At 47.7% G+C, this 22,145-nt stretch overlaps 7 protein-coding genes across 7 annotated transcripts; 5 read left to right on the forward strand and 2 right to left on the reverse strand.

Moving 5' to 3' along the window:
- Positions 1-338: 338 nt before the first annotated feature.
- Positions 339-2,037, reverse strand: F4822DRAFT_389641 (uncharacterized protein). The gene is made up of 5 exons (XM_051456992.1): positions 1,586-2,037; positions 1,446-1,522; positions 1,001-1,380; positions 899-948; positions 339-830 (listed from the first exon to the last, which is right to left on the reverse strand). Exons 1-5 carry the CDS (start codon positions 1,782-1,784, stop codon positions 427-429), a joined length of 1,110 nt encoding a protein of 369 aa, XP_051317882.1. The 5' UTR covers positions 1,785-2,037; the 3' UTR covers positions 339-426.
- Positions 2,038-3,369: 1,332 nt separating this feature from the next.
- On the reverse strand, positions 3,370-5,200 carry F4822DRAFT_436138 (uncharacterized protein; the record flags this gene model as incomplete). Its single annotated transcript, XM_051462276.1, has 3 exons — positions 3,370-4,642; positions 4,693-4,893; positions 4,944-5,200. 3 exons carry the CDS (start codon positions 5,198-5,200, stop codon positions 3,370-3,372), a joined length of 1,731 nt encoding a protein of 576 aa, XP_051317883.1.
- A 1,081-nt stretch (positions 5,201-6,281) lies between these two features.
- Positions 6,282-7,333, forward strand: F4822DRAFT_425326 (putative estradiol 17 beta-dehydrogenase; the record flags this gene model as incomplete). Its single annotated transcript, XM_051460311.1, has 2 exons — positions 6,282-6,371; positions 6,425-7,333. 2 exons carry the CDS (start codon positions 6,282-6,284, stop codon positions 7,331-7,333), a joined length of 999 nt encoding a protein of 332 aa, XP_051317884.1.
- Positions 7,334-7,520: 187 nt separating this feature from the next.
- On the forward strand, positions 7,521-9,409 carry F4822DRAFT_115634 (putative alcohol dehydrogenase). The gene is made up of 2 exons (XM_051452535.1): positions 7,521-8,282; positions 8,378-9,409. Exons 1-2 carry the CDS (start codon positions 7,708-7,710, stop codon positions 8,934-8,936), a joined length of 1,134 nt encoding a protein of 377 aa, XP_051317885.1. The 5' UTR covers positions 7,521-7,707; the 3' UTR covers positions 8,937-9,409.
- F4822DRAFT_389646 (P-loop containing nucleoside triphosphate hydrolase protein) lies at positions 9,367-10,777 on the forward strand. Its single transcript, XM_051456993.1, has 3 exons — positions 9,367-9,772; positions 9,836-10,200; positions 10,280-10,777. The coding sequence occupies exons 1-3, from the start codon at positions 9,528-9,530 to the stop codon at positions 10,540-10,542; spliced, it is 873 nt and encodes a 290-aa protein (XP_051317886.1). The 5' UTR covers positions 9,367-9,527; the 3' UTR covers positions 10,543-10,777.
- A 4,349-nt stretch (positions 10,778-15,126) lies between these two features.
- On the forward strand, positions 15,127-17,442 carry F4822DRAFT_389652 (peptidase S8/S53 domain-containing protein). The gene is made up of 2 exons (XM_051456994.1): positions 15,127-15,900; positions 15,996-17,442. Exons 1-2 carry the CDS (start codon positions 15,517-15,519, stop codon positions 17,199-17,201), a joined length of 1,590 nt encoding a protein of 529 aa, XP_051317887.1. The 5' UTR covers positions 15,127-15,516; the 3' UTR covers positions 17,202-17,442.
- A 213-nt stretch (positions 17,443-17,655) lies between these two features.
- Positions 17,656-21,240, forward strand: F4822DRAFT_115725 (uncharacterized protein). The gene is made up of 2 exons (XM_051452536.1): positions 17,656-17,687; positions 17,992-21,240. Exon 2 carries the CDS (start codon positions 18,016-18,018, stop codon positions 21,163-21,165), a length of 3,150 nt encoding a protein of 1,049 aa, XP_051317888.1. The 5' UTR covers positions 17,656-17,687; positions 17,992-18,015; the 3' UTR covers positions 21,166-21,240.
- The last annotated feature ends 905 nt before the right edge of the window (positions 21,241-22,145 follow it).

A 22,145-nucleotide genomic window follows, 5' to 3' on the forward strand; every position in this document is an offset into this window, starting at 1 on the left:
CGTATTCCTAACCAACCACCCCTACTAATGGCATAATCCTATCTCCTTGTAAAACATTAGGAATCATCTGGGTTTATTGCAAGAATCTGTTATCGATACATATTCCTCGGTCCGATAATAATTCAGGGTTCTTGATACTATACTATCATGTGCTACGATCGCCAGGGCTAAGTCCACATGGCGGCCCCCACGATAGTCCCCACTATCCTTGACGCTCCCAAGGTCCCCAGACTCCAAGGAGGCGGGGCTGTTAAGGTTGACGATCCAAGAGGGGTTGGAAAAGGCCTTTATCTCCTACTTTGGGCAAGTCACTCCTTTATGAAACTACAAGAGGCATAACGCGTTATCATGTCTTTCCTTAATTGAATCCCTAAACTCCTAAACTACCTAGGTATCTTGATCCCATAATCATAACAATCCCGGTCGTTAAACAAACTCAATATTCTGTCGTACCTCCAAGGTCTTCATCGGATAAACAGGGTTATCTGAATGGTGGCTTCGCCCATCTTCTGCGTGTGCTGCATGGTTGTAAGGTGCCGCGGAAACTTCCCATGCTAATTCTCTTTGACTAGAGCCATCAATTGGCATCCAATTCTCGTCGCGCGTCCGTGATTTGCTTTTGTTGGTATTGGAATCTGTCCAACTTGACTTCCTTGTCTGAGATGACCTCGTCCTAAGCCAAGTGAGACCAAGCTGAGAACTTAATTTCGAGCTTAGCCTCCTGACGGAGCCTAATTCGATCACCAAGGATCTGTAGATAGGCGCGCAGCAGCATATGATACTGGTAGCCATCTGAACAATATCCCAAATTGGGTCAAGGATATTTGTGTCTAGATATGTCGGGTCAGCAATATGCTCCAGGGATCCCCTATCTGGAGTTACACAAAAGTTTACTCACATGCGGCACTGTATGCTTCTCCGATCTTGATGAAACCAATGACTCCGGACCTATACACAATTAGTGTCTGTAAGATTATCCTTCGGGGCGACACCAACATACAAGCCTCCCAATGAGAATAGAATGCAAAGCCTCCATTTCGTAGATGTGTCCACTTGCAGCGACTGCACAATCCAAACCGCAAGTCCAATCATAGCGAAGTCGACCAAGGAGTTAATAGTCTCGCTCGCAGCAAGGAAGGCCCCTATATCAATGCAAGTGCCACCCTCTATTGTCTTATCCCAAGCGAAAGGCGCGGGCGAACACAAATTCCATTTGACCACGTACGCCGAGATGAACCAGGCGATCTGAAGGCCGACAAGGGAGTATATCCATCGTAGGAATGTCTCGTTCACCGAGAATATGCGATAGTAGAGGGCGAATAGACTGAGTTTGGAGAAGAGCTGGTTTCCGCAGAACTGTGGTGACATAGCCCATCCGACCTAGAAGAGGGGTCGTTACTCAGTATGGCTGCGCCGCAAGTTATGAGTAATCATGAGGTTATTACCTTCAAGATGTGCATTCCTTCCTCAGGAGGAAGCTTCGCGAGTTCTTGCAGCGATTTTCCATTTAGTCTTGTCAAAACTGGAGAGAAAGAGCTCATTAGAAGCCGATCATCTCTTCAACTTAGGTTGGAAAGTTACTCACGATAGATGAAGATAAGTGTATATGGTACGAAGAAGATCAGAGCCACCAGTGAAAACCAATCTTCAATGCCGATTTTGCGATGGGCGCGCTTCGTAGCGACGAATCGCAAATAAGTCGCCAAGATACATACTGGAGTCGTTACCACACAAATTACAAAGGCGGCACCCTGTTGAGAGTCCTTGAAGACTTCGAAAGCCATCTTTTCTTTTTACGCACTCTCGCCTCTTGGTGTTGTCTTAGGGAAGGTGAGACAGTAATCGGGAAGGAAAAATTCGAAGGAGTGTCTGTCTTACCAACCAAGCCGCAGCCGCAAAAATCTACGCTGCTCTATAGTTGGATGGCATCGGACCTTAAACTGGTTGGACGAGTGGCCCCACACACTATGTATGTCTGACCCGGTGGTATCAGATAAGAGACCCAATGAGAAGAGGTTACTTTTTGGGACAGAAGAGTGCGGCATGTGTTCCGTGGTGGTGGTATCGGCCTTCTTACATATGTGCGTCGACCCCCCGCAGGATGATCGCAACACCACCATCACTGATTCAGCTCGGGCTTACATACATAATAGGAATTGTGCTAAAAGTACCTAGGTACCAGGGACATTTCGTACACCGTATTACATATACTACAGATGTATTATACTTCATATGCATGTCGCACTGGATACTTCGGATACAGGAAAGCCTGGTTAGATCTCGTTACACAACTTTCGGTGTCATCATTTACCTACCATTCGTTAACAACGAAGGGCCTAGACTATCGTGATATGAGGACGACAACATGACGTACGCATTTACTACGCTCCGCGCAAGGACGGGAGGATAAACTATTGCTGCGATTTGCGTAGTCTTGTAGAGGGATCTTTTAAAACTGCATGATAATCCTATCACTGTTGGTTGGTACACTATTAGTAAAGCGATTGGGAATGACGATCCGTACTATGCTTATTCGAGGCATTTTGGACAATTTGGGTGGAGTCTTCAGGATCGAATTTGCAGCAATAGGGTAGCACTAAATCCGTAGGATTCCCGTCTAATCGGCCTCCCATTGCCTGCCCATCGGCTGTGCCTTGTTCTGATAAAGGTAATGGGTCCGTCATAGTATTCCCAGTTTATCGTGGCGTCAAACGAGTCTGGCAATTCTGGTTGCTTGGCTGCCTTGTAATTCTGGGGGTGCCTTAGACGATACAGGGTAACCCTGCCGGTAGATGCAACCTTGCAAACGGCAGTGGCCCTGAATCGCATGACTAAACCCCTCTGAAGTATTATTAGAAAAAGGAGTCCGACCGCAAGGCTGGAATTTGGTCATTTCTGATAAAATGGAATTACTCAATCTCATCAAACCATTTATGCTAATACGCGCCGGATCAAACGGTATCATATTGATGTGCGGTGTCCGTGAGCCTTAATACGACTTCTCAATCTTTACATCGTAAGCCCAACCTAGCAAATTGAAAATTGTGCTTCTCTTCGGGTTAGCTCAATTTGAAGACGATGTGATGATTGGGGACTTCACTACTTAAAGTAGGTACTTAAGTCGGTATCTTGGTACGTGAAGTACTAAAAAGCCACTTGCCGATTCTGTCAAATTCTCTGAGACATCATTGGTCAAGATAGCGTTCCGCCAAAAACGTGTAATTCTATCCTAGATGCTGATTCGCTACAACTTCCCGAATAGGAGGTCTACTATAACCCCCACTTAGCACACCAATTAGGACTATAGCTTATTTCATTTCTTCATTAAATTCGGTGAATACTTTCAATATATACAATATTAAATACCAATCAAGCCTTACATAACCTCCCACTACCATCCGTAGTATAATAATCACTTCCAACGCCCGTGTAGGCGTAAAATAAATGACCAGGATCATACTTGCCCTTGACATCCAGAAGGCGGGGATAATTGATCCCATAGAAGTTATCCTTCCAATCGCCAAGGTACCAAGAATCCACTTCATTAAGGTATGAACCAGAGCCCGGGGTCACGGCCTCGATTGATGGGATAATCTCGGTCACCATGTGTCTCTTGCGATCATACATTTCGGATCGCGGTATGGTCCAGTTCCAGTACCCCTCAACAGTGCAGATCCCGATAACTTCCCTCCATGCGGGGTGGAGCGAGTTATCCGGGTGGCTGGTACTATTGACGCGAAGAGATTCGCAACCAAGCCACCAGTACCCATCTTGGAATTCTGTGTAATTGCGAATTGTGTTCACCAGAGCCAGGTTCTTGGCCGTATCTTCGACTACTTCGCGAGGGAAAAGTCGATTGCTAAATAGTGTGTTGGCGGGGAACGGACCATAAGGCAACGGGCCAAAATCACGGTCGAAGTGCTGGTAAAATGTATCCGAGGTGTGCGAACTATAGGTGTAAGTTATGTTCAAACCTTCCAGTATCTTGATATATGGCGCAAGTAGCTCATCAAGTGCGGTGGAGTCCTTATCCGGAACAGTGAAGCTGATAGCGTTGAACTGATTGTAAAAGATCTCATACTCGCACGTATTACCGCCACCGAGACCGTCAGTATAGTTCGGCATAAACGCAAACCAGGACTCAATTGCTTTCCAGTAGCCTTCCGGATCCCCTTCTGTAGCATTAAAGGCCAATTGACCTCCAGTGACCTTGCCGTCGGGATAGATTTTGCTGGTAACGCTGAGGACTACTCCCCAAACGCCACCCCCACCACCACTCATAGCCCAATAAAGGTCTGAGTGCTCATTTGTCGGGGTAGCTATAATGTGTTCTCCATTGGCCGTTACAAGTTCCCATTCTAGCACATTGTCGGCCGCCAAGCCGTAGGCACCGGAGAGAACCGAATGGCCCCCACCAGCAGTGTATCCGCCAGCAATGCCGACACTGGGGCATGTTCCACCAACGGCACGGTATCCTTGATCGGCAACAGCAGCATACAGTTCACCAGCAATAACGCCGGCGCCGATCTTCACGGCCGGGCCGGTGTAGTGGTCACTTTCGTACTTGGGTAACACATCCGTTGATTTGAGATTGTGAGTCCATAATGAAAGTGATCCCAAACCAGTAGACTTTCCCATGTAACTTCAGAGTGTTAGCTAAACTACTACGTAAATACAAGGATAGCAACTTACTCATGTCCGGTGTTCTTGATCACAAGCCGGACGTTGTTGTCCCTAGCAAAATTCAAACCGGCGACGATGTCCGGAGCCCCAGTGACATTGATCGAATAAACAGCATAGTTGCCAAGCTCACATGGCCGGTCTAATGGAGTATAAGGATCACAAGACTGGTTTTGGAATGCTGGATTTATTATTTCAGCTGGTTTCAACTCACTACAAATATGTTAGAAAATAGACTAAAATTTTGGAGTAGGATTTCTTACAAAGTTTGTGCATAATCCCAATTCTCTCTTAACTGTTCACATCCCGTCTCATCTAAGTCATGGTACGGTTCCGTATGACAGATGCTTGCTTGAGGAACTGTTTTGATCAACCGACCTTCGACTGTCTGGTTGAGTCGAGCCCATGTCTTCGAGGAGGGCCAGCCAAGATCACCAGGGATGTATTTGCACGTGGAATTGGTGGCATATTCCCCTCTTGTGAGCCCTAACAAGAGGGCTGCAGTTGTGACATGCTTCATGGTAGTACTAGGCCACATGTCTTCGCCGGCTATCAACAAACTTCGTAGAAGTGATGTGATTGACGATACTTGCTAAGACCCTACATATGTTCCCGGGTTTCGGAATAAATGGAATAACATATATATGAAGTACCGGAGCTTTCCGCCTACATAGTACAGCGCATACCCAAGCATAGCCCTCACTAAATTAACATCATGACTTATAACGTGTGCTAAGATCGGGGATGTTTTCTCGATTCGGTTGGAACATGTCCTTTCTACAAGCTACGTACTTACTATATTGGGCAATGCCATTCTTGGCAACAAAACGCGATGAGTATATCCACAAGTCCACAATGTGGGCCGAGTCTGTGTGTTATAGCTGGGGGGTATGTCTTAGATCGTCGTGATTACGTAGGATTTGGGACGATAAAGCATGTGTCAGCCTTATGTAGGTCTTGGATGTTGTACGGCGGGATAGCAATAGATTATCCGAACGTAGCGCATGAAGTTAGGTAGACCGCTTACCTTACCACCAGGCGTTCTAGAGGGACGATCCTCATTTGACGATATAAATGTCGTTAGGCATGTGAATTGGTAAGTGAACTATCTCTGCATTCAGCTTCGCCTTTGTACCACGCGATGTCGTAACTGCTACCCTACTTGTCTGAAACAAAACGGCTTCTATGCAGGTGCAACTATTCTATGTTAGTATACCTTCGTCTACATAAGTCTACATGTGTCTACATACCTGGGTACGATACGTGGCACACTTAAGTTAGTTGTATGGGTCGATTCGCCTAGAGTAGTATCAATACCACCCAATGAAGCCTAAGCTTTTTACAGGTTGGCGGGGTTCTGTAAGCCAGTTAGTGATTGGATCTCCCCGGCACCAACCAGCCCTTGCGTCGGCTCTCAGGATAGTCCTACGCCACTGAATTAACTCATTTCCAAGACCTCTTCTTTAAGCTATCTACTCACGCCCGATTTCATCCTAGCTTCTACCCACTAAGCTTAGTATTCCTTCGTTGCTGACCCTCCGCAGCGCACTGCCGTGTTCCTCCCGCCCAGGAGTAATACCGACGCTCTAGTCTAATCCACAATGGGGGCAGCTTTCTCTAGTACGTGGACGCAATTCTTTCCACCAAAGCCGAGCTTCACAGAGGCCAATATACCGGATCTAAGTGGCCATGTAGGTGATGCATTTCTTCAAAGTCATTCAAAATGTTTTACTCACGGCTTTAGGTTTACCTCGTAACCGGTGCAAACTCCGGACTTGGCAAAGAGCTATCGCGCGTTCTGTACTCGAAAAATGCGAAAGTATATATAACGGCTCGGAGCGAAGAGAAGGGCAATAAAGCGATTGAGGAAATCAAGAGCGCAGCTCAGGGCTCCACGGGCGATTTAATATTCCTACCTCTAGATCTCAACGACTTAGCATCAGTTAAAGCGACCGCGGAGAAATTTCTAGCAGCCGAAACCAAGCTCCATGTGCTATTCAATAATGCCGGCATCATGGGGCCCGAGGGAGTGACGGAGAGAACGGCTCAAGGATACGAGAAGCATTTTGGTGTCAACTGCCTTGGTCCCTTCTTGCTCACGAAATTATTGACCCCGCTACTTGTCTCGACAGCTAAAGATGAAGCGACGCCACCCAATACGGTGCGGGTGGTATTTATGACTTCGAGTGCAGCTGAGATGTTCGCAGACAAGAACGTCGGTATCGACATAAGTAATTTGGACTTCCATATCGAAAAACCGAATAGTTACCGCTATGGCGTCAGCAAGGCTGGAGATTGGGCATATGCTGTCGAGTTCTCCAAGCGATATAAGTCAGATGGCCTCATCAGCGTCTCGTTGAACCCAGGGAATGTGCGCACAGGACTATTCCGCGAGCAAACTCGGCTATACCATTTCTTCACCAGCCCTTTCATGTATCCGATCATCAACGGAGTTTACACACAGCTATTTGCAGGGCTCTCCCCTGATGTCACAGTAGACAAGGCTGGGAGCTATGTGATTCCATTTGGGCGGTTGCACTACTTTCGCAAAGATTTGGAAGATGGTGCGGCGAAGTCGGAAGCCGAGGGCGGCAATGGAACCACGCAAAAATTCTGGGATTGGAGTGAAGACCAGGTCAAGCAATACCTCTAACTGTAACTGTAATAATACGTATTTGGTAGGTTCTTACGTAGTGGGGGGTATGAATTTGGCTGTATCTGTTCTTGTTAGCAGGGGTAATATGCACTTTGTGTTGTATTGGGGCGAGGCACAGTATCGTGCATCTTTCGGCTAGGTTAGTTTAATAATCCTAACTGCTTCCTCTTCACCGCGTGAGAACAGGGGAAGCTCATATCCACTATATCCATACACCTTTAGCCCCCAACCGATCGCATCTCACCCAGGTCGAACCACCCAGGCACTTTAGATACGAATCGGGCTTATGGTCTTATTAGAGCACCATATGAACTCGGACATTCGAACCTTTCTGGAACCCTGTTTTAAAATAAGCCGGGTTCTTTTTTAAAATGCCACCACAGACACAGACAGCTCTCGTACAGTCTAGCTCGCAACAGCTGGTTACATCTAATTCTGAGCCTATCCCGAGCTTACCCTCACCTCATCATGTTCTCGTACGCGTCAAGGCAGTGGGCCTTAACCACAATGACCACAAGATGGTGGCTCACTTTCCCCTGCCTGGCAATGGCGGGGGATGTGATTTCTGCGGCGTGGTAGAGATGATAGACGAAGGAGTCGGCTCCGAACCCCTGAACGTGGACATCAGGGTAGGAACTAGAGTTTGCGGCACTGTTTTTCCGTACGCTCCGGCTAATGAAGATTTCCGTCGTCTCGGTGCATTCGCGGAATATGTTGTGGCCGACGCTCGACTCTTACTCAGAATTCCAGAGGGTTGGACTGACCTGCAGGGTGCGGCCCTCGGGGGTGTCGGCTGGCTAACAGTAGCCCTCGCGCTTTCGCATCCAGAAGCGCTAGCACTGCCGGGACTCCCCTCTCATCCAGTGGAAAATGACGAAATAATGCCAATTTTAGTGTATGGTGGTGGCACGGCTACAGGGACGATGACCTGCCAATTGTTGAAGCTGTACGTATTACCGTCCAATGATTTAATTCTCTAAAAATTCGTATCGCAGTAATATCGTTACGGCTGTATTCTAACAAAAAAGCAAATTCCACCAGGTCTGGATATAGACCAATCGCTGTAACACATTCGTCCATGTCAGCAGAATTAGCTCTCCGCTATGGAGCGGCTAGCTTGTTGCCCTATACTCCCACTCCCACCAACAGCGGCGATACAATCCTAAAAGTCGGAGATGGTAAGCTAATTCGTCATGCGTTGGATTGCATTACAGATGCGGAGTCCGCAGCTTTCTGCCTTGGAACAATTGCTCGAACGGGTGGACGCTACGCTTGTCTTGAACAATTCCGCAACACGTGGCCGAGACGGCGAGTAGTCAAGGTCAAGGAAGTAATGGGGTACGAGGTGCTCGGCTACGATGTTGATCTTGGAGGTGCAGAATCGGTGTACACTCGCGAGTCAAGCCCCGATGCGTTCGCAATAGGTACACGATGGGCGGGTGAGATGCAGAGATTATTGGACCGCGGGTTAGTAGAAACCCACCCGATTCAGGAGATTCCAGGACGGTGGGATGGTGTTGTAGAAGGATTGTCTATGTTACAGGCTGGCAAGGTTCGGGGTTATAAACTCGTAGTCCGTCTGTCCAATGACGTCGCCTGATCCAATCTGTAGCGCCCACACGTGTATTTACGCTCCCCTTCGTACCTTTCGTATCAGGTACAAAGGAGTATTTAAGAAAGTTGGGTGGCGGGAGCTACTGCATGAGGGTGGAGATGTGTACGTAAGTAGATAATTATCCCGTATTCCGTTTGTTCTTCGTACTCAGTACCTTCCAGGTTGTTAATTGATAGCTCAATGTTCACTAACAGGACGAATAAGCTTAATTGTTGGATTACATAACATTATATCGCAATCCATCCGATGCGGTGTAACACATAGAAAACGGAAACATCACCATCTAAAACGGTACGTACCTAGGTAGGTATCGTACAGTGTTAGCTAGATGGCGCGCCAATTACTTGAATTTGGCTCGCAAATAAGCACCCAAAGGTAACATTCAGCCGCAATCTATTTGCTTTGCTCGGATTGGACCAACTTGTTACACAGCATTTCCTTACGATCCGAATACCTTGATACTTCATAATCAATTAATCCCTTATTCCTGCAAAGGTTTCTAAACCAAGCATTTCCGATTAACGTGACAATTATCCACTATACTGGTAAACACCCAAAACACAAGACCTGACAGTCATGCCATACCTAAACAGCTGGTTCTGTTTATTCCTCGAGAATTATGTCTACGCTAGGCCGGTACCCCCGCCGAGAAAACGGGAGAAGCCGATGCAAGTGCTGTGTGTCGGCTTTCCACGTTGCGGAACCGAATCTCTACAACATGCCCTCCTAAAGCTGGGATATGACCACACATACCACGGATGGGATATCATATTTGAGGAACCTAACTATACTCCGCAGTGGGTCGAGTTATGCCGCAAGAAGTGAGTTGCATGTGCCGATTGACAGAATACACTATGCACGGACTTACCCCGCGGACTTCATAGATGGTTCGGCCCACTCAACGGGGAATGTTCTATCACGGCTGCCGAGTTTGACGCCGTGATCGGTCATGCGGTAGCTGTATCGGATGCCGCTGGCTCGATTTTCGCGGCCGACCTCATTGCCGCGTATCCCGAGGCCAAGGTAGTCCTCAACCAACGTAAGGACATCGACGAGTGGCACCATAGCGTAACACATACTATCGCCCGAGCTAATAGTCACTGGTCCCTCTGGATACTCTCCCGTCTTAGTCCGGATTGCTTCTGGAGCTGGGAGTGCTTTGTGAATTTCATGTGGCCGGGTTTATTCCGAGCTATTGACGGTAATATTCAGACGGGTGTTATGAGAAATGGGAAGTGGGCTTATCGAGGTGAGTCAACCCCTATCTAGCTCACCATCCTGTCTCGCTAGTCACTTATGAACGCCTTCTAATAACTTATAAACCCTAGAACACAACAATATGGTCCGCGGGCTAGTGCCTAAAGAGCGTCTGCTGGAGTGGGTTCCCGAGGACGGATGGAAGCCACTGTGCGAGTTCCTGGATAAGCCAGTACCTGACGAACCCTTCCCCCACGCAAATGCAGCGGCGGGTTGGCAAGGCAAGGAAGCGGCAATTGCGAAGAAGTTCGCATTACAAGCAGTCCAGACTTTAGTTGGGTTAACTACACTCACAGTAGGGGCTGGTGCTATTTATTATAGGTATCGGCGGTGATTGCACGCGTTTGGTCCTATCCAATGCTATACTTCTCACTCTGGGGGCGGGGGGCGCTTTGGCTTGTGCATAATTTCAAAAGAGGGTAGATTTTATGTACCGATATCAGATGAACCTTTCGGGTAACCGCAGGCCCCGAAGGATGATACCTATACTAGTATTTTCTTCGAGAATGTACCCAACCTGATGTTTTTTCTTTTCCTCTAATGAGAATTGTGCTTTAACGCCACAGTGACCAAATGGCCAACCCTCAAACCTATTCCCACCCCCTAGTGCATCCATATCATGAATATTCGGCGCCGGGGCCTACGTCTCGGGCTCCGTGTTAGGGTCTAAAGCCCGGTCGTCTGAGACATGAATATGCCCCCAAAGCAGCCACAATACTACTGAACGGGAGACTTGCATCATGAGAGGTGCCGGAGGATCCCCCATATCACCGTAAGAGACCCCATTGCTATAGAGGAAGATCCCACGTATAGAAACGAAGGCACAGGGTATCTGCGTATGTATACGAAGATTCCTATAGCAGTTGCGCGAGATAGCGAGCTTACTGCCCTCCCTCTACCTTTATCATCTTTGGTCCTATAACAGGCCCAGGCAGTGACTAGTAGTCGGTAAAGAAAACCGGCCATGGTTTCTTACCATAAACTTACCTAGGCAACAAGGTGGAGCAGAATTCTTCAGCTGGAGTGATTTCGGCGGTGGCATACTTTAACCCCAACACCAGCGAGCTTACTCTGAAGTTATTCTTGCCGAGGAAGCGGTAGCTGGTATGGCCTTAAGATGCGGTGGAGTTTAATCCTACGGAGACCTCTAAAGCGCGTGGCTGGGTGTTGTATGGTGTTTCTGAGTATTAGTAAACGACGTGTAGTCTTCCATTGCACCGTCGACTACTTATAGGATCATGAGAGCGCAGTCTTCCCAAATAGGGCTCTAGCATAGCTGGGGCACAACAAGACTAGTTCTCATACTGCTGAACTCTCATTCTTGACGCTGTGGAGGAACGAGGGAATCAAGGCACGACAGACTAGTATCGATCAATACGTCGAGGACAAGTCCGCGTCATCCTAGCCTAGGCACAACTGGAATGATCGCTTCTCTGCTGCCTCTGCCTACGTTCCTCTCCCATGACTCCCTGCCCACCGATTCATCATTCGGACTTGTACATAACACAATGAATTCCTCCTAGTGACTCCGACGTCTGTCGATGTCATTTACTTCGGGGGTGACGGCTACGAGAGAATAGCGGAGCGCGTCTGGATAGTTGATATCCATTTTGCATTCTGCCTACGACGTTGTATACCTGTTGTTTTGTCCTAGAATACAGCTTACAATGGCACTCGCGCGCGTCGTTAAGGTTTGCGTGGCCTTTGTAGTGGATATGACAAAGATATCTCAACCATGGGTTGACTTGACGATAGAGCCATAGGTACAGAAGTGTATCACGAGCGCGGCCAAACGGGTAGGAAGTCTACTACGTGGTGAAGCCTCCCTTAACCGAACGGTTCTATCACTTATCAAGTACAGGGAGAGTGTGTCTTCATTTGAAAAGGAGGCACTCTGATCCCAGATTATCGATTCCACAACAACCAAGACCTTCAAAATATTGAAAACGATGACTAGAAAGCCACTGGAATGCGATATGGTCCACGGCTAGCAAGGTTCGGGCTAAGCTGGTGAAGCTTGACTTCTATAAGATCAATCCAGTACATGCTCACCCCGGGTATTTAGGTAATTCGCTGAAGCTCAACTGTCTCGTGGAATACGCAGTAACTAGGTAGATATCTGAGAGATATAATTACGTCCCCTTCCAGGACTTGGGCATCACCGTCGGGTTCACCTTAGAATGGATCGGACTGTTCGAATGGGCGAGCACCTCTACAGGTGTACACCAGAGTACCGTCCTCGAAATTCCTCTCGACTACCGGCGACGGTACCGCACTCCCCTCTCATTTTCCACTCGCAAGTCGTGTTCGGGCGTGATGATACTCTTTGGCCGATGGCATAGTCTTTTTGAGATGATCTTCGGTTTTCCGCTTAGTGTTTAGGTTTGGTTCAACAACATGGGTGCTATACGTGACGCACATAGCGATCATCATGAGTCGAGACTAAGCAGGGTTATTAATACATCTCATAACACGAAAGGTATGCTGTCGTGTTATTATCACTATTACCAGCAGCGAGTTAAATGCCAAAGGCTATCCTATCTACGCGGGCGAAGGAGTTCGCAGACTGCAGTTCAAAAGCGAGCGAAGAAAGCAAGGAGCTTGTGGAGTAAAGTATATGGAACATGTCTTGTTTCCTCGACGACGCTACATCTACTGTTCGCAGCAAGGTAATCAATTCTCTCGGGAAGTGCAATGACGTCCCAGGAGGCCGAAGCTTCTAGGTAGGACTAACGCGGCGGCCGCTATTCCAGATTTTGTGCCAATATAGTTTTATAAAGTCATGATTAAACCCGTCGATAACCCGACGATTGCCTGGGCATAGGCGGTTGTCAAATGCATCAAAGGATAGGAAAAGCATCAGAAACACGGGCTTGCTTATACGAGTTTTCTAATAGGCTTTCCTAAAACCACCATACTTCCGACCAGAACAAAAGACATGGTATCAACCTGTCAGTGATAATCTAGGTATGCTCCTACGAAACGTCGTCGATTATATCAACCCACCTAGGTACTGGATAGGGTTACGGGGTTCGCTGATATTTCTCTTCTGAAGAAACATTAGGTGGGTAACATGTCGGGTTCCTGGCTTTGCTGTCGAGTATCTAGCCGTTCATATAGATTTCACTGTATGTGAATTGTAAGGGCTCCGAGTTTCGACATACAAATCTTGTCGCTGTACTTAACATGGAGCGTAGGTGGAAACACAAAATGATTATCGGACCAGCGACACGGGATTTCGTCAATTCGGATACGAATACGCTCATTCAAACCATGCTCATAATTGAGAATTCGAAGGCCTTCCGGAGTGTTGAATCCTGTCACTTATGATGCGTATTTATGTGCCCGTTGGGTGGGTCGGTATTGAGCGTGACTCTCGCCACCTCCCTTTTTATTGACGTGATAGAGGAGGTTGGTGGAGCGCAACTCACCGCAAGAGAATTAAAATGATTGTTGGAGATCATTGATGAAGAAGGTACCGCCGAATACCAGTGCATATATCGAGTTATTAATAGTATCCAAAAGCGATAACTTTTCGTTCCTGAATGTTCTTGACATAACTGAGAGTAAAGCATGCACCAGCATGGCACCGATAGCTTCAAAGTATAGTATCCGTGGTGGCGGATAGCTCATTTAATGAAGAGTGAAACAAATACGACAATGTTTGGTCGAGTGAGCAAATATTGTGGATGGGCGGCACCGTGCGGTACGGCTCGTGCTCTTGGTCATTTCGTGAGTTGTGTTACACCGTATCTAGATGATAAACGATCCTGGTCTATGGTGGCTGACATGAGAATTTAAATGTATATTCTATTTTAGAGCTTTATAATTCGGCAATGAGATGTGTTGAGCCCACTGGATATATGTAATAAATGCCAACGTGATGCGCTCTTGACGTGGCTATGGAGATAGGGGATAAGAAGGGATAGAAATAAGAGAAGAACAAGGGGCGATTAAGTAAAGCAGGAGAGCACGTGTCATTTTGCCAAGAAACAAGCCTTGAGTCAAGTTAGCCAAGTTAGCGCAGCTGATCAGGGTCATAAACCATAAATTGAAAGCTGCAGGGCTAAAGGTTGAGTGGGCAACAGAGCTCCGATGCTGGAAGGTAAATTCCCATCCAATCAAGCTCCTATCTCCCTCGACCCTAGCTCAATTGTGTCATACCATCGTTATCTGAGGTGAGTTTCACAAACATCCGAACAAGCAAGTCTCACAAACGCAATTCATTGTAGAGTTGGCTACAATTATCCCATCTCGATCATATACACATATTTAAAAATTCAGATGAATTGATTCATTTAATAAGGAAATTTACCTGAACTTCTTAGCTTTTGAGCTCATTATGTTGGTGGCAAATTGGTAGCATTCTAAGGGTCCAAGGACTTGCATACGCAGCTCATAGCTAGGTACATACACGTATGCTGATAAGACACCAACCAAGGATGGCATCGTTATCAACAGCCAATTGCCTCGGGACTCAACAGATTCAAACCGATCTATACCTCTTTAGGTGTTCATCGGCAACCGCGTGAACCGGATCCGATTAGGATAGTTTCAATTCCTCAAGTACCTAACATATCTCGTCATCAATTCCGGGCATTATTTACCTACTGTTGTTATCATATTTCGGAAGCTTTGTGTTGAATAGAGGGAATTAAGTTCAAATTATAGGTATTTTATTAGATGCATACAGATGCTGAGCGACATAAATCAAAATAGAGACAACTCGAAGATACAAAGGTTATGTAAGGTACACGCGACACGAGAGGTTTCCACCAACAAAGCCGATCTAACCCACCTAAGCTTGGCGTCAAAGGGGAAGGTTAATCACGCTAGTCTACTTGCGATTTAGCATTTCCGTTCTTATCTGGTTGGTCCAGCGGCTGTGTGCGTCACCTGCGCAACTCCACGCTGGGGAAGGCAACCATTGTGTTTAGTCAGTCAGTAGGTACCTTGTTAGCTTAGTGCCGTTACTGCATTACTGGGGGATTACTGGTCAGTGGCTGCTGCCTTTTATCTCTGCCCGCTTTCGCTCAACAGAGCTTCCTTCTCTTCTTCCTCTTCCTCTTCCTTCCTCCCTCATCTCTTGATCATCCCATCTATCATCAATCACAAAGTAATATCATCTTTGCGGCAATTACCTCCGAGGCATCATTTACTTGATCTCTCGCCGTGTTTTCCGTTTCTTCTAATTGTGTTTCTCGGTTCCTTTTTGAGTCGCAGGTAGACTTATCGTTCCCTAGCGCAATCCTCAGTATTGCCTCGTTATCAGACTGCTTCCATCCATTATCCATCCTAAACCATCAATATGAGGGGGGGCATTTTCGTCCTCGCTCTAGCCTACGCTGCTTCTGCGGCGCCCTCGTTTAGCTACGAGACCATCCACGATGGAGCCGCTCCCGTCATCTCGTCCTCTACTGCTGAAGAGGTTCCCAACTCTTACATCATCAAGTTCAAGAAGCATGTGACCGATTCCTCAGCCTCTGATCACCACTCGTGGGTTCAGAAGCTTCACAGCGACCGCGAAGATGAGCGATTAGAGCTCCGAAAGCGAGGTCAAATTCCTCTGGTCGGCGAGGTTGTTGACTCCTTTAGGGGATTGAAGCACACCTTGAAGATCGGTACCGAGTTCCTTGGATACTCTGGTCATTTTGATGACAACACCATCGAGGAGGTTCGAAGACATCCTGATGTAAGTACTACGCATTTAAGCCTTACATAATTTCTACGTTTTTGGTCCCGTGTGACTCATTTTAAATTCGCATTTACTAACATTATCATTTCCAGGTTGAATTCATCGAAAAAGACTCCGTTGTCCACACCATGGCTGAGGACGAACCGGACCTAGAGAAGAACGCCCCTTGGGGTTTGGCCCGAATCTCCCACCGTAAACAACTCTCTTTCGGTACATACAACAAATATCTATATGCCGCCGACGGTGGTGAGGGTGTTGACGTCTACGTCATTGACACTGGTACCAACATCGAGCACGTTGACTTTGAGGGACGTGCTTCTTGGGGCAAGACCATTCCCCAGGGAGACGAGGATGTTGACGGCAACGGTCACGGTACCCACTGCTCTGGCACTATTGCTGGTAAGAAGTATGGTGTTGCCAAGAAGGCCAATGTATACGCTGTTAAGGTTCTCCGATCTAACGGATCTGGTTCTATGTCCGATGTTATGAAGGGTGTTGAGTGGGCTGCCGAGCAGCACATTGAGCAGGTTGCCAAGGCTAAGAAGGGCTCCCGCAAGGGCTTCAAGGGCTCAACCGCCAACATGTCTCTAGGTGGTGGCAAGTCTCCATCTTTGGATCAGGCTGTTAACGCTGCCGTCTCCGCTGGTCTCCACTTCGCTGTTGCTGCTGGTAACGATAACGCTGATGCGTGCAAGTACTCGCCCGCTGCTGCTGAGAAAGCCATCACTGTCGGTGCCAGCGCTCTGGATGATAGCCGTGCTTACTTCTCCAACTGGGGCAAGTGTGTTGACATCTTCGGCCCTGGTCTTAGCATCCAGTCGACCTGGATTGGTAGCAAGACTGCCATCAACACCATCTCCGGTACCTCTATGGCCTCCCCCCACATCTGCGGTCTAACTGCCTACTTCCTTTCTCTCCAACCCAGCAAGGACTCCGAGTACGGTCTTGCCGATATCACTCCTGAGAAGTTGAAGTCCAACATTGTCACCATCGCCACCAAGGATGCTCTCTCCGACATCCCCAAGGACACCCCCAACCTGCTGGCCTGGAACGGTGGTGGTTTCCACAACTACTCCCAGATCGTCGAGGAGGGTGGCTACGTAGCTGAAGCCCCCGCCGATGCTTCCTTGTCCATCGATGAGCTTGAGAAGGCCATCGAGCACGACTTGAACGTTGTCTCTGGCACTGTTGTTAAGGGTGTTTCTTCGCTCTCCGGTAAGGCCGAGGAGCTTTCTAACAAGATCCACGAGGTCGTTGAGGAAGAACTCCGAGAATTCTTCGACGAGATCCGCGCATAAATTATCGCGAGACGTAAAGGTCTACACTTGTAACTAGTAGATTTTCCAGACGTGATGATAATTAGGCGTCTGGTAAGTTTCCATTGGAGCATAGACTCATTGAATGGCAGTTATTGGGCATTCGGTCAGCTGGCCAATCTATACTTGTACACGCAGGAATGGTTTTTGTTTTGGTAGCATGGTAACGTTTCATTAGGCCTGTCCGGTTATGGTCGAATATCAGATATCTCATTGCCGTCAATATTTTGATGTCGTCGTTGCTTTGTGACATTTATAGTTGAATGCAGTGCTTGTGTATGATGTAGGTTTTCGATATCATGTGAATTGTTCTTACCACCCTGCTTGATCGTCCCGGTATGCAAGTGCATGTCCGGCCGGTAAGTGCTATTACTATATTGGAGAAACGACGAAGTAGTAGCTACATCCACTTACTGTCTTACATGTAGCTTCCTATCGAAGATGGAGAAATCGTAGAACGTAAGGAAGGTGCGTTCTATCACTGGTGCATACCAAGAACATTTTAAAAACGCTGGTCAGGTTCCACGTCTTCAATTCTTATTCAACCTTCACATATTCTCATCTTAGCACATACATTCATCAAGATTCAGCTCTATCATCACCAACCAGAATCTTCCACATCGAAAACGGTGGCTTTTGGTTAGCTCGAATTTGGAACGAGACTTTTGGGAGGTGATTCAAACACATCTGGTGTTGGGTCACCAAGACTTCTTGGTTTTCACTTGTATGCTTCATACTTTCATCTCCTGACTTCCGTTTGCACCATATCTAGACGGATTACCAAACCCCGATCGGCATGTATCGTCGAAATAGCACCAAAACTCGCCATCTTGACCGTCACAAATCGACATCCTCCGCGAAAAGCGTCCACTTGGAACATATTCACCCCGAAACGGCCGAGCGTGATGCCCAGGCTGCTGCCGCGCAAGCCTTTGCGATGGCCAAGGAACGCTCTGCTGCAGAGGGAACTTTATGGCCGCCACCCCGGAACAATGATCTGAGCGGAACTGGTGTTTCGAACGGTACCCCAAGTCGATGTAACAATCATCCGGCCCTCAGACGCCAGCAAAGTGTTCGTTTTGTGCGCGGGGGAGTCCTACAAAGTACACCGAAGCATATGGTGGTCGAAGACGCGACACTGGCTTGTAACGTTGGTACTACGACTCCCAAAGTTTCTATAAGTAGTATCGAATCTCGACCGACAAGTAATGCTTCCGCATCAGGAATGGCATTTGCAGCTAAAGGTGCAGCAGGCGACTATATCAATGCACTCTTTACCGGCGAGGAGTATTATACACCCGAGGATGACATCGCATCTGCCCCCTCATCATACCGGAAGATTCGCAAGTCCAGGTCGATGTTCACCACATCGGAAGCCAGTATGACCTCTCGGGACTACGCTCAGGCCCCAGCTTCATCAACGATGGATCAACTTCCAATGCCCTCCACTAACTCACCCCAATCAGTTACGGTTAATACTACGCCAGCTGCAGGCCTTAAGGCACCGAAGTCTATGTCTTTCCTAAGGGGTCGTCGTGAACAGTCATTGCTATTTTCCAAGCGTCGCGGGAGCGTCCCTATCAGATTATCCAGTGGTGAAGGTACCGGAACCACAAATAATAAGGAGAAGCCCATTAAATCGCAACCGTCGACTTTCCTTCGCCCCAACGCCGACAAGATACTCAGGAGGAGCATGAGGGATAGCAGTAACGATACTCTTCATTTGGACATAAAAGTACCCAAAAATGGAAGCTTGAGAAATCGAGCTCGAAAGGTTTCGCTTAACTTCAAACATAAGCTGAAAAATCTATTCGGATTGGGCAAAGGGGATACTGATGAAGAAGCCTTCCCCCCTCAACAAATTGAAGCCTCGAAGTCGCACATCACAGACCTAGATGTTCCTGATTACATGAACGACGACGGGCTCCGACTTGAGCCTATGTATGACCAAGCTGCCCTATCTCGTGTTACCTCCGGCATTCCATCCTTACATGCCGTCCCTTCGCATCAACAACTACGCTCGCGGCAAGGTAGCCTCGAAAGCCTGAGAAGCGATTACAGAACTTCAGATGAAAGGTCTCGGGTAACAAGCTGGTCGAATTCGGACACTAATACGATCAATACTTTGAATAGTCGTAAAGGGGAGTGGGATCGGCAGCGCCTATCTGTCATAAAGGAACATGGGATGCATATCTCTTCATCGTCGGCGAGACCGCATGATATTACTGCCCGCGCCATGAACATAAACACCAGTGCTTGCTCCTTGCCACCGCCGAAGCCACCACAGCCAGCTACAGTAAACAGCCAAAGAATCTACTCGGCTCTAATGAAGAGGCTTAACGAAACGAATAAGGAGTTGCAGAGACAAAGGAGTGTTGATGATTTTATCAATACAGGTACTGTGCCCACGAGAGGTAGCTCCCGTAATCACCGCGGACGAGGACCTAACTCTCCGGCGACTATTCGACACGTCATCCCCGACGAGGTGTCTGATTCATCGTCGGTCAGGACCACTGAAAGGAAGCCAGCTACACGCTTTAGAGGAGTTAGGTCCCCCTCAGGTTCCAATGTCGAATTGGTTTCTGAAGGACGAGGAATTGCAACGTCCGTGTCAGCACCTACTGTTAATGGATCCGGCGAACCTGCGGATGAAGGCAATAAATTGTCGTCTACACCACGTGTCGAAGAGCCCATACCTTCAGCTAGAACATTGTCGACTCGTAGTTCGGCTTTCTTTGCGAGCCCGACATGTCACCTATTCCGTACTCAGAGCCCGTATAGACGCGCACTTCAGGATTCGATGAAAGCAGAATCGCAAGATACTCGGTTAAGGTCCCCTAAGTATAACCCCTGGATGCGTTCGTTGACGAACCTGCCTATTCGATGTCCAAGCACTTGCGAGTCTGAGGTTGATAAGAAAATGCACTACGCTGAAAGCATATACTCAAGTACAACGGAAGAACCATTCAACGGGTTCTCAATCGATGCTTCAGTCACAGTAGATAACTTCCCGAAACCACCAAGCGTTCATGGAGATGCCACTATATTTGTGACTCCTCCTGTTTACCGGCCCACTCCGCCCCCTATACCTATACAGAGAGTTACTTCTACTACCAGCTCCGTGGAATGGAAAACTTGGCTATCTGCTAATGTTTCGAAACTGGAGGGTACATCCGCACACGCAGACACGGGCATTCTTGAGTATACCATACCATCAACGCGGCCGTCGGGTCATGTCCGTGAAAAAGCCCAGATTAATGATGACGATGAGCAGCCAATAGAAGTATACAAACCTACAAGACCAGATAGCGCATTAGCAACAATCGAGCACAACACACGAGGATCCCCAAATATTCTACGGCCCGTTCTGAAGACTTCGTCACCTGCTCCTCCACGCGACAAAGAGAATGAAGTTCCCGAAAGGCCTGAGGTCTCACCTGGAGGCGTACTACGGGCTACGCCGTCATTATCAAGTATGAAGTCTTTCCAGGAAGCGAAGGCGTCAACAGAACCGACAAAGAAAGGAGTATTTGACTCCATTGGTCGGAAATCTCAAATAAATAAGCCGTCACTTAACACACTTGGAGGCAATCCAACATCGACCAGGAAGCTCGTCAGGAAACAGCCGGGACTTAGGAACTATGTCACGCCAACATCGAGTCCGGGACCCAAGGCGGTAGCCGATAAGCAATCCGCACGTGCTGGTGGTTCAGCTAGCTCTGGATACAAATTCGGTGCGGGTGCATCTCAAAAGACCGAGAACGTGAGCCCGATAATTGGGCTCGATGCTGATAGGGACCCTTACGATACTCAAGGTTCGGGTATTCTCGGCCCAGAAAGTGCTCTTACGTCGCAGTCTATGGGGAGCAAGAGGATGGTTGACCTCTTTCTGAGCAGCAGGCGCAGGCGTATTGCAAGTGGTGAGGATGGTGGTGTGTTCATGTGATTATGACAATTTCTCATAAGGGTCCGACACACTGCATTGGATCGGTTTTAATAGGAGATGATAATTGAATATTGGTATTAACGCCCGAATCGCCATGATGGGGAGAAAATATTATGGGCAGGAGGGGAGGATGAGTATTTACTGATATCGTCATGACGTGAGTGTCCGAAGAAGGAAAAAGTTGAATAGGAATATTACAGGACTATCGCTTATCCTGAATAGAGAAAAACGACTGCCTAAAGCTCTAGGTCTGGGCAGGCATATAATCGTAATAAAAACAGATGAATCAGTATGTCTCGACTTGTCTGAGGCGGTGCTAGTAGTGGATTGATACGAAGGGAAGAATCTTGACCCCCTTGATACCATTTTGGTCTTGTTTCAGCTAAGCCTTGTAGGGCGACGATTATCTGGGGATGAGATCTTAGACACTAAATTTTCCATCACAAAATTCCCAGCAGAGCTAATTGCTCCTACATGATCAACCCCAATCTCGTTGGTGGAAGATGTGGAACCAACTCCCCCTTTTGCGTTAGAAAAAGGGGGGTGGTGGCGTTTGTGGCTTGCCGGCCAAACCCGGTTCAAGTCCTTGTGAAACCTCGTATCCTTGATTTTCTTTTGCTTCTTATGTACTAGGTACCTAATACGTCGTATTGACGTGCTTCTTATCTTGATATGGTCGACCAATTGCCGTTATTTCCGATGATGCTGCTGCGTGGTGTGTGTTTCAGGAGATGTCGGTGCTTGAATCCTCTAGCGGCAGCATTTGAGGTGGACTTGGTTTTATTGGCCTAGTACTTAGTTATATTGTTATTTCAGAGGGGGATTGGGTTACATCGATGAGATATATCTGACTTGTCGTGTGAAATGCAGATGCGAGAGCGAATTCAAGTTAAGCGCCTAAAATCTGGAAAGTGGATGTTCCCCGGTAGACGGACCGATGCGACGATCGATACGGTGAATGGTGAATGCTGTGTAACGCT

Source organism: Hypoxylon trugodes (assembly GCF_022578975.1).
Source record: "Hypoxylon trugodes strain CBS 135444 unplaced genomic scaffold F4822scaffold_2, whole genome shotgun sequence".
Taxonomy (NCBI): Eukaryota; Fungi; Ascomycota; class Sordariomycetes; order Xylariales; family Hypoxylaceae; genus Hypoxylon; species Hypoxylon trugodes.

Bases quoted from the DNA above. Each gene is read 5' to 3' on its own strand.
- F4822DRAFT_389641 (XM_051456992.1), bottom strand. From the start codon at position 1,784: ATGGCTTTCGAAGTCTTCAAGGACTCTCAACAGGGTGCCGCCTTTGTA. The intron at 1,523-1,585 runs GTGAGTAACTTT...CTTTCTCTCCAG, and splicing joins TACACTTATCTTCATCTATC to TTTTGACAAGACTAAATGGA. The intron at 831-898 runs GTGAGTAAACTT...CGACATATCTAG, and splicing joins AGAAGCATACAGTGCCGCAT to ACACAAATATCCTTGACCCA.
- F4822DRAFT_115634 (XM_051452535.1), top strand. From the start codon at position 7,708: ATGCCACCACAGACACAGACAGCTCTCGTACAGTCTAGCTCGCAACAG. The intron at 8,283-8,377 runs GTACGTATTACC...AAATTCCACCAG, and splicing joins ACCTGCCAATTGTTGAAGCT to GTCTGGATATAGACCAATCG.
- F4822DRAFT_389646 (XM_051456993.1), top strand. From the start codon at position 9,528: ATGCCATACCTAAACAGCTGGTTCTGTTTATTCCTCGAGAATTATGTC. The intron at 9,773-9,835 runs GTGAGTTGCATG...CGGACTTCATAG, and splicing joins GTCGAGTTATGCCGCAAGAA to ATGGTTCGGCCCACTCAACG. The intron at 10,201-10,279 runs GTGAGTCAACCC...TATAAACCCTAG, and splicing joins TGGGAAGTGGGCTTATCGAG to AACACAACAATATGGTCCGC.
- F4822DRAFT_389652 (XM_051456994.1), top strand. From the start codon at position 15,517: ATGAGGGGGGGCATTTTCGTCCTCGCTCTAGCCTACGCTGCTTCTGCG. The intron at 15,901-15,995 runs GTAAGTACTACG...TATCATTTCCAG, and splicing joins AGGTTCGAAGACATCCTGAT to GTTGAATTCATCGAAAAAGA.
- F4822DRAFT_115725 (XM_051452536.1), top strand. From the start codon at position 18,016: ATGTATCGTCGAAATAGCACCAAAACTCGCCATCTTGACCGTCACAAA.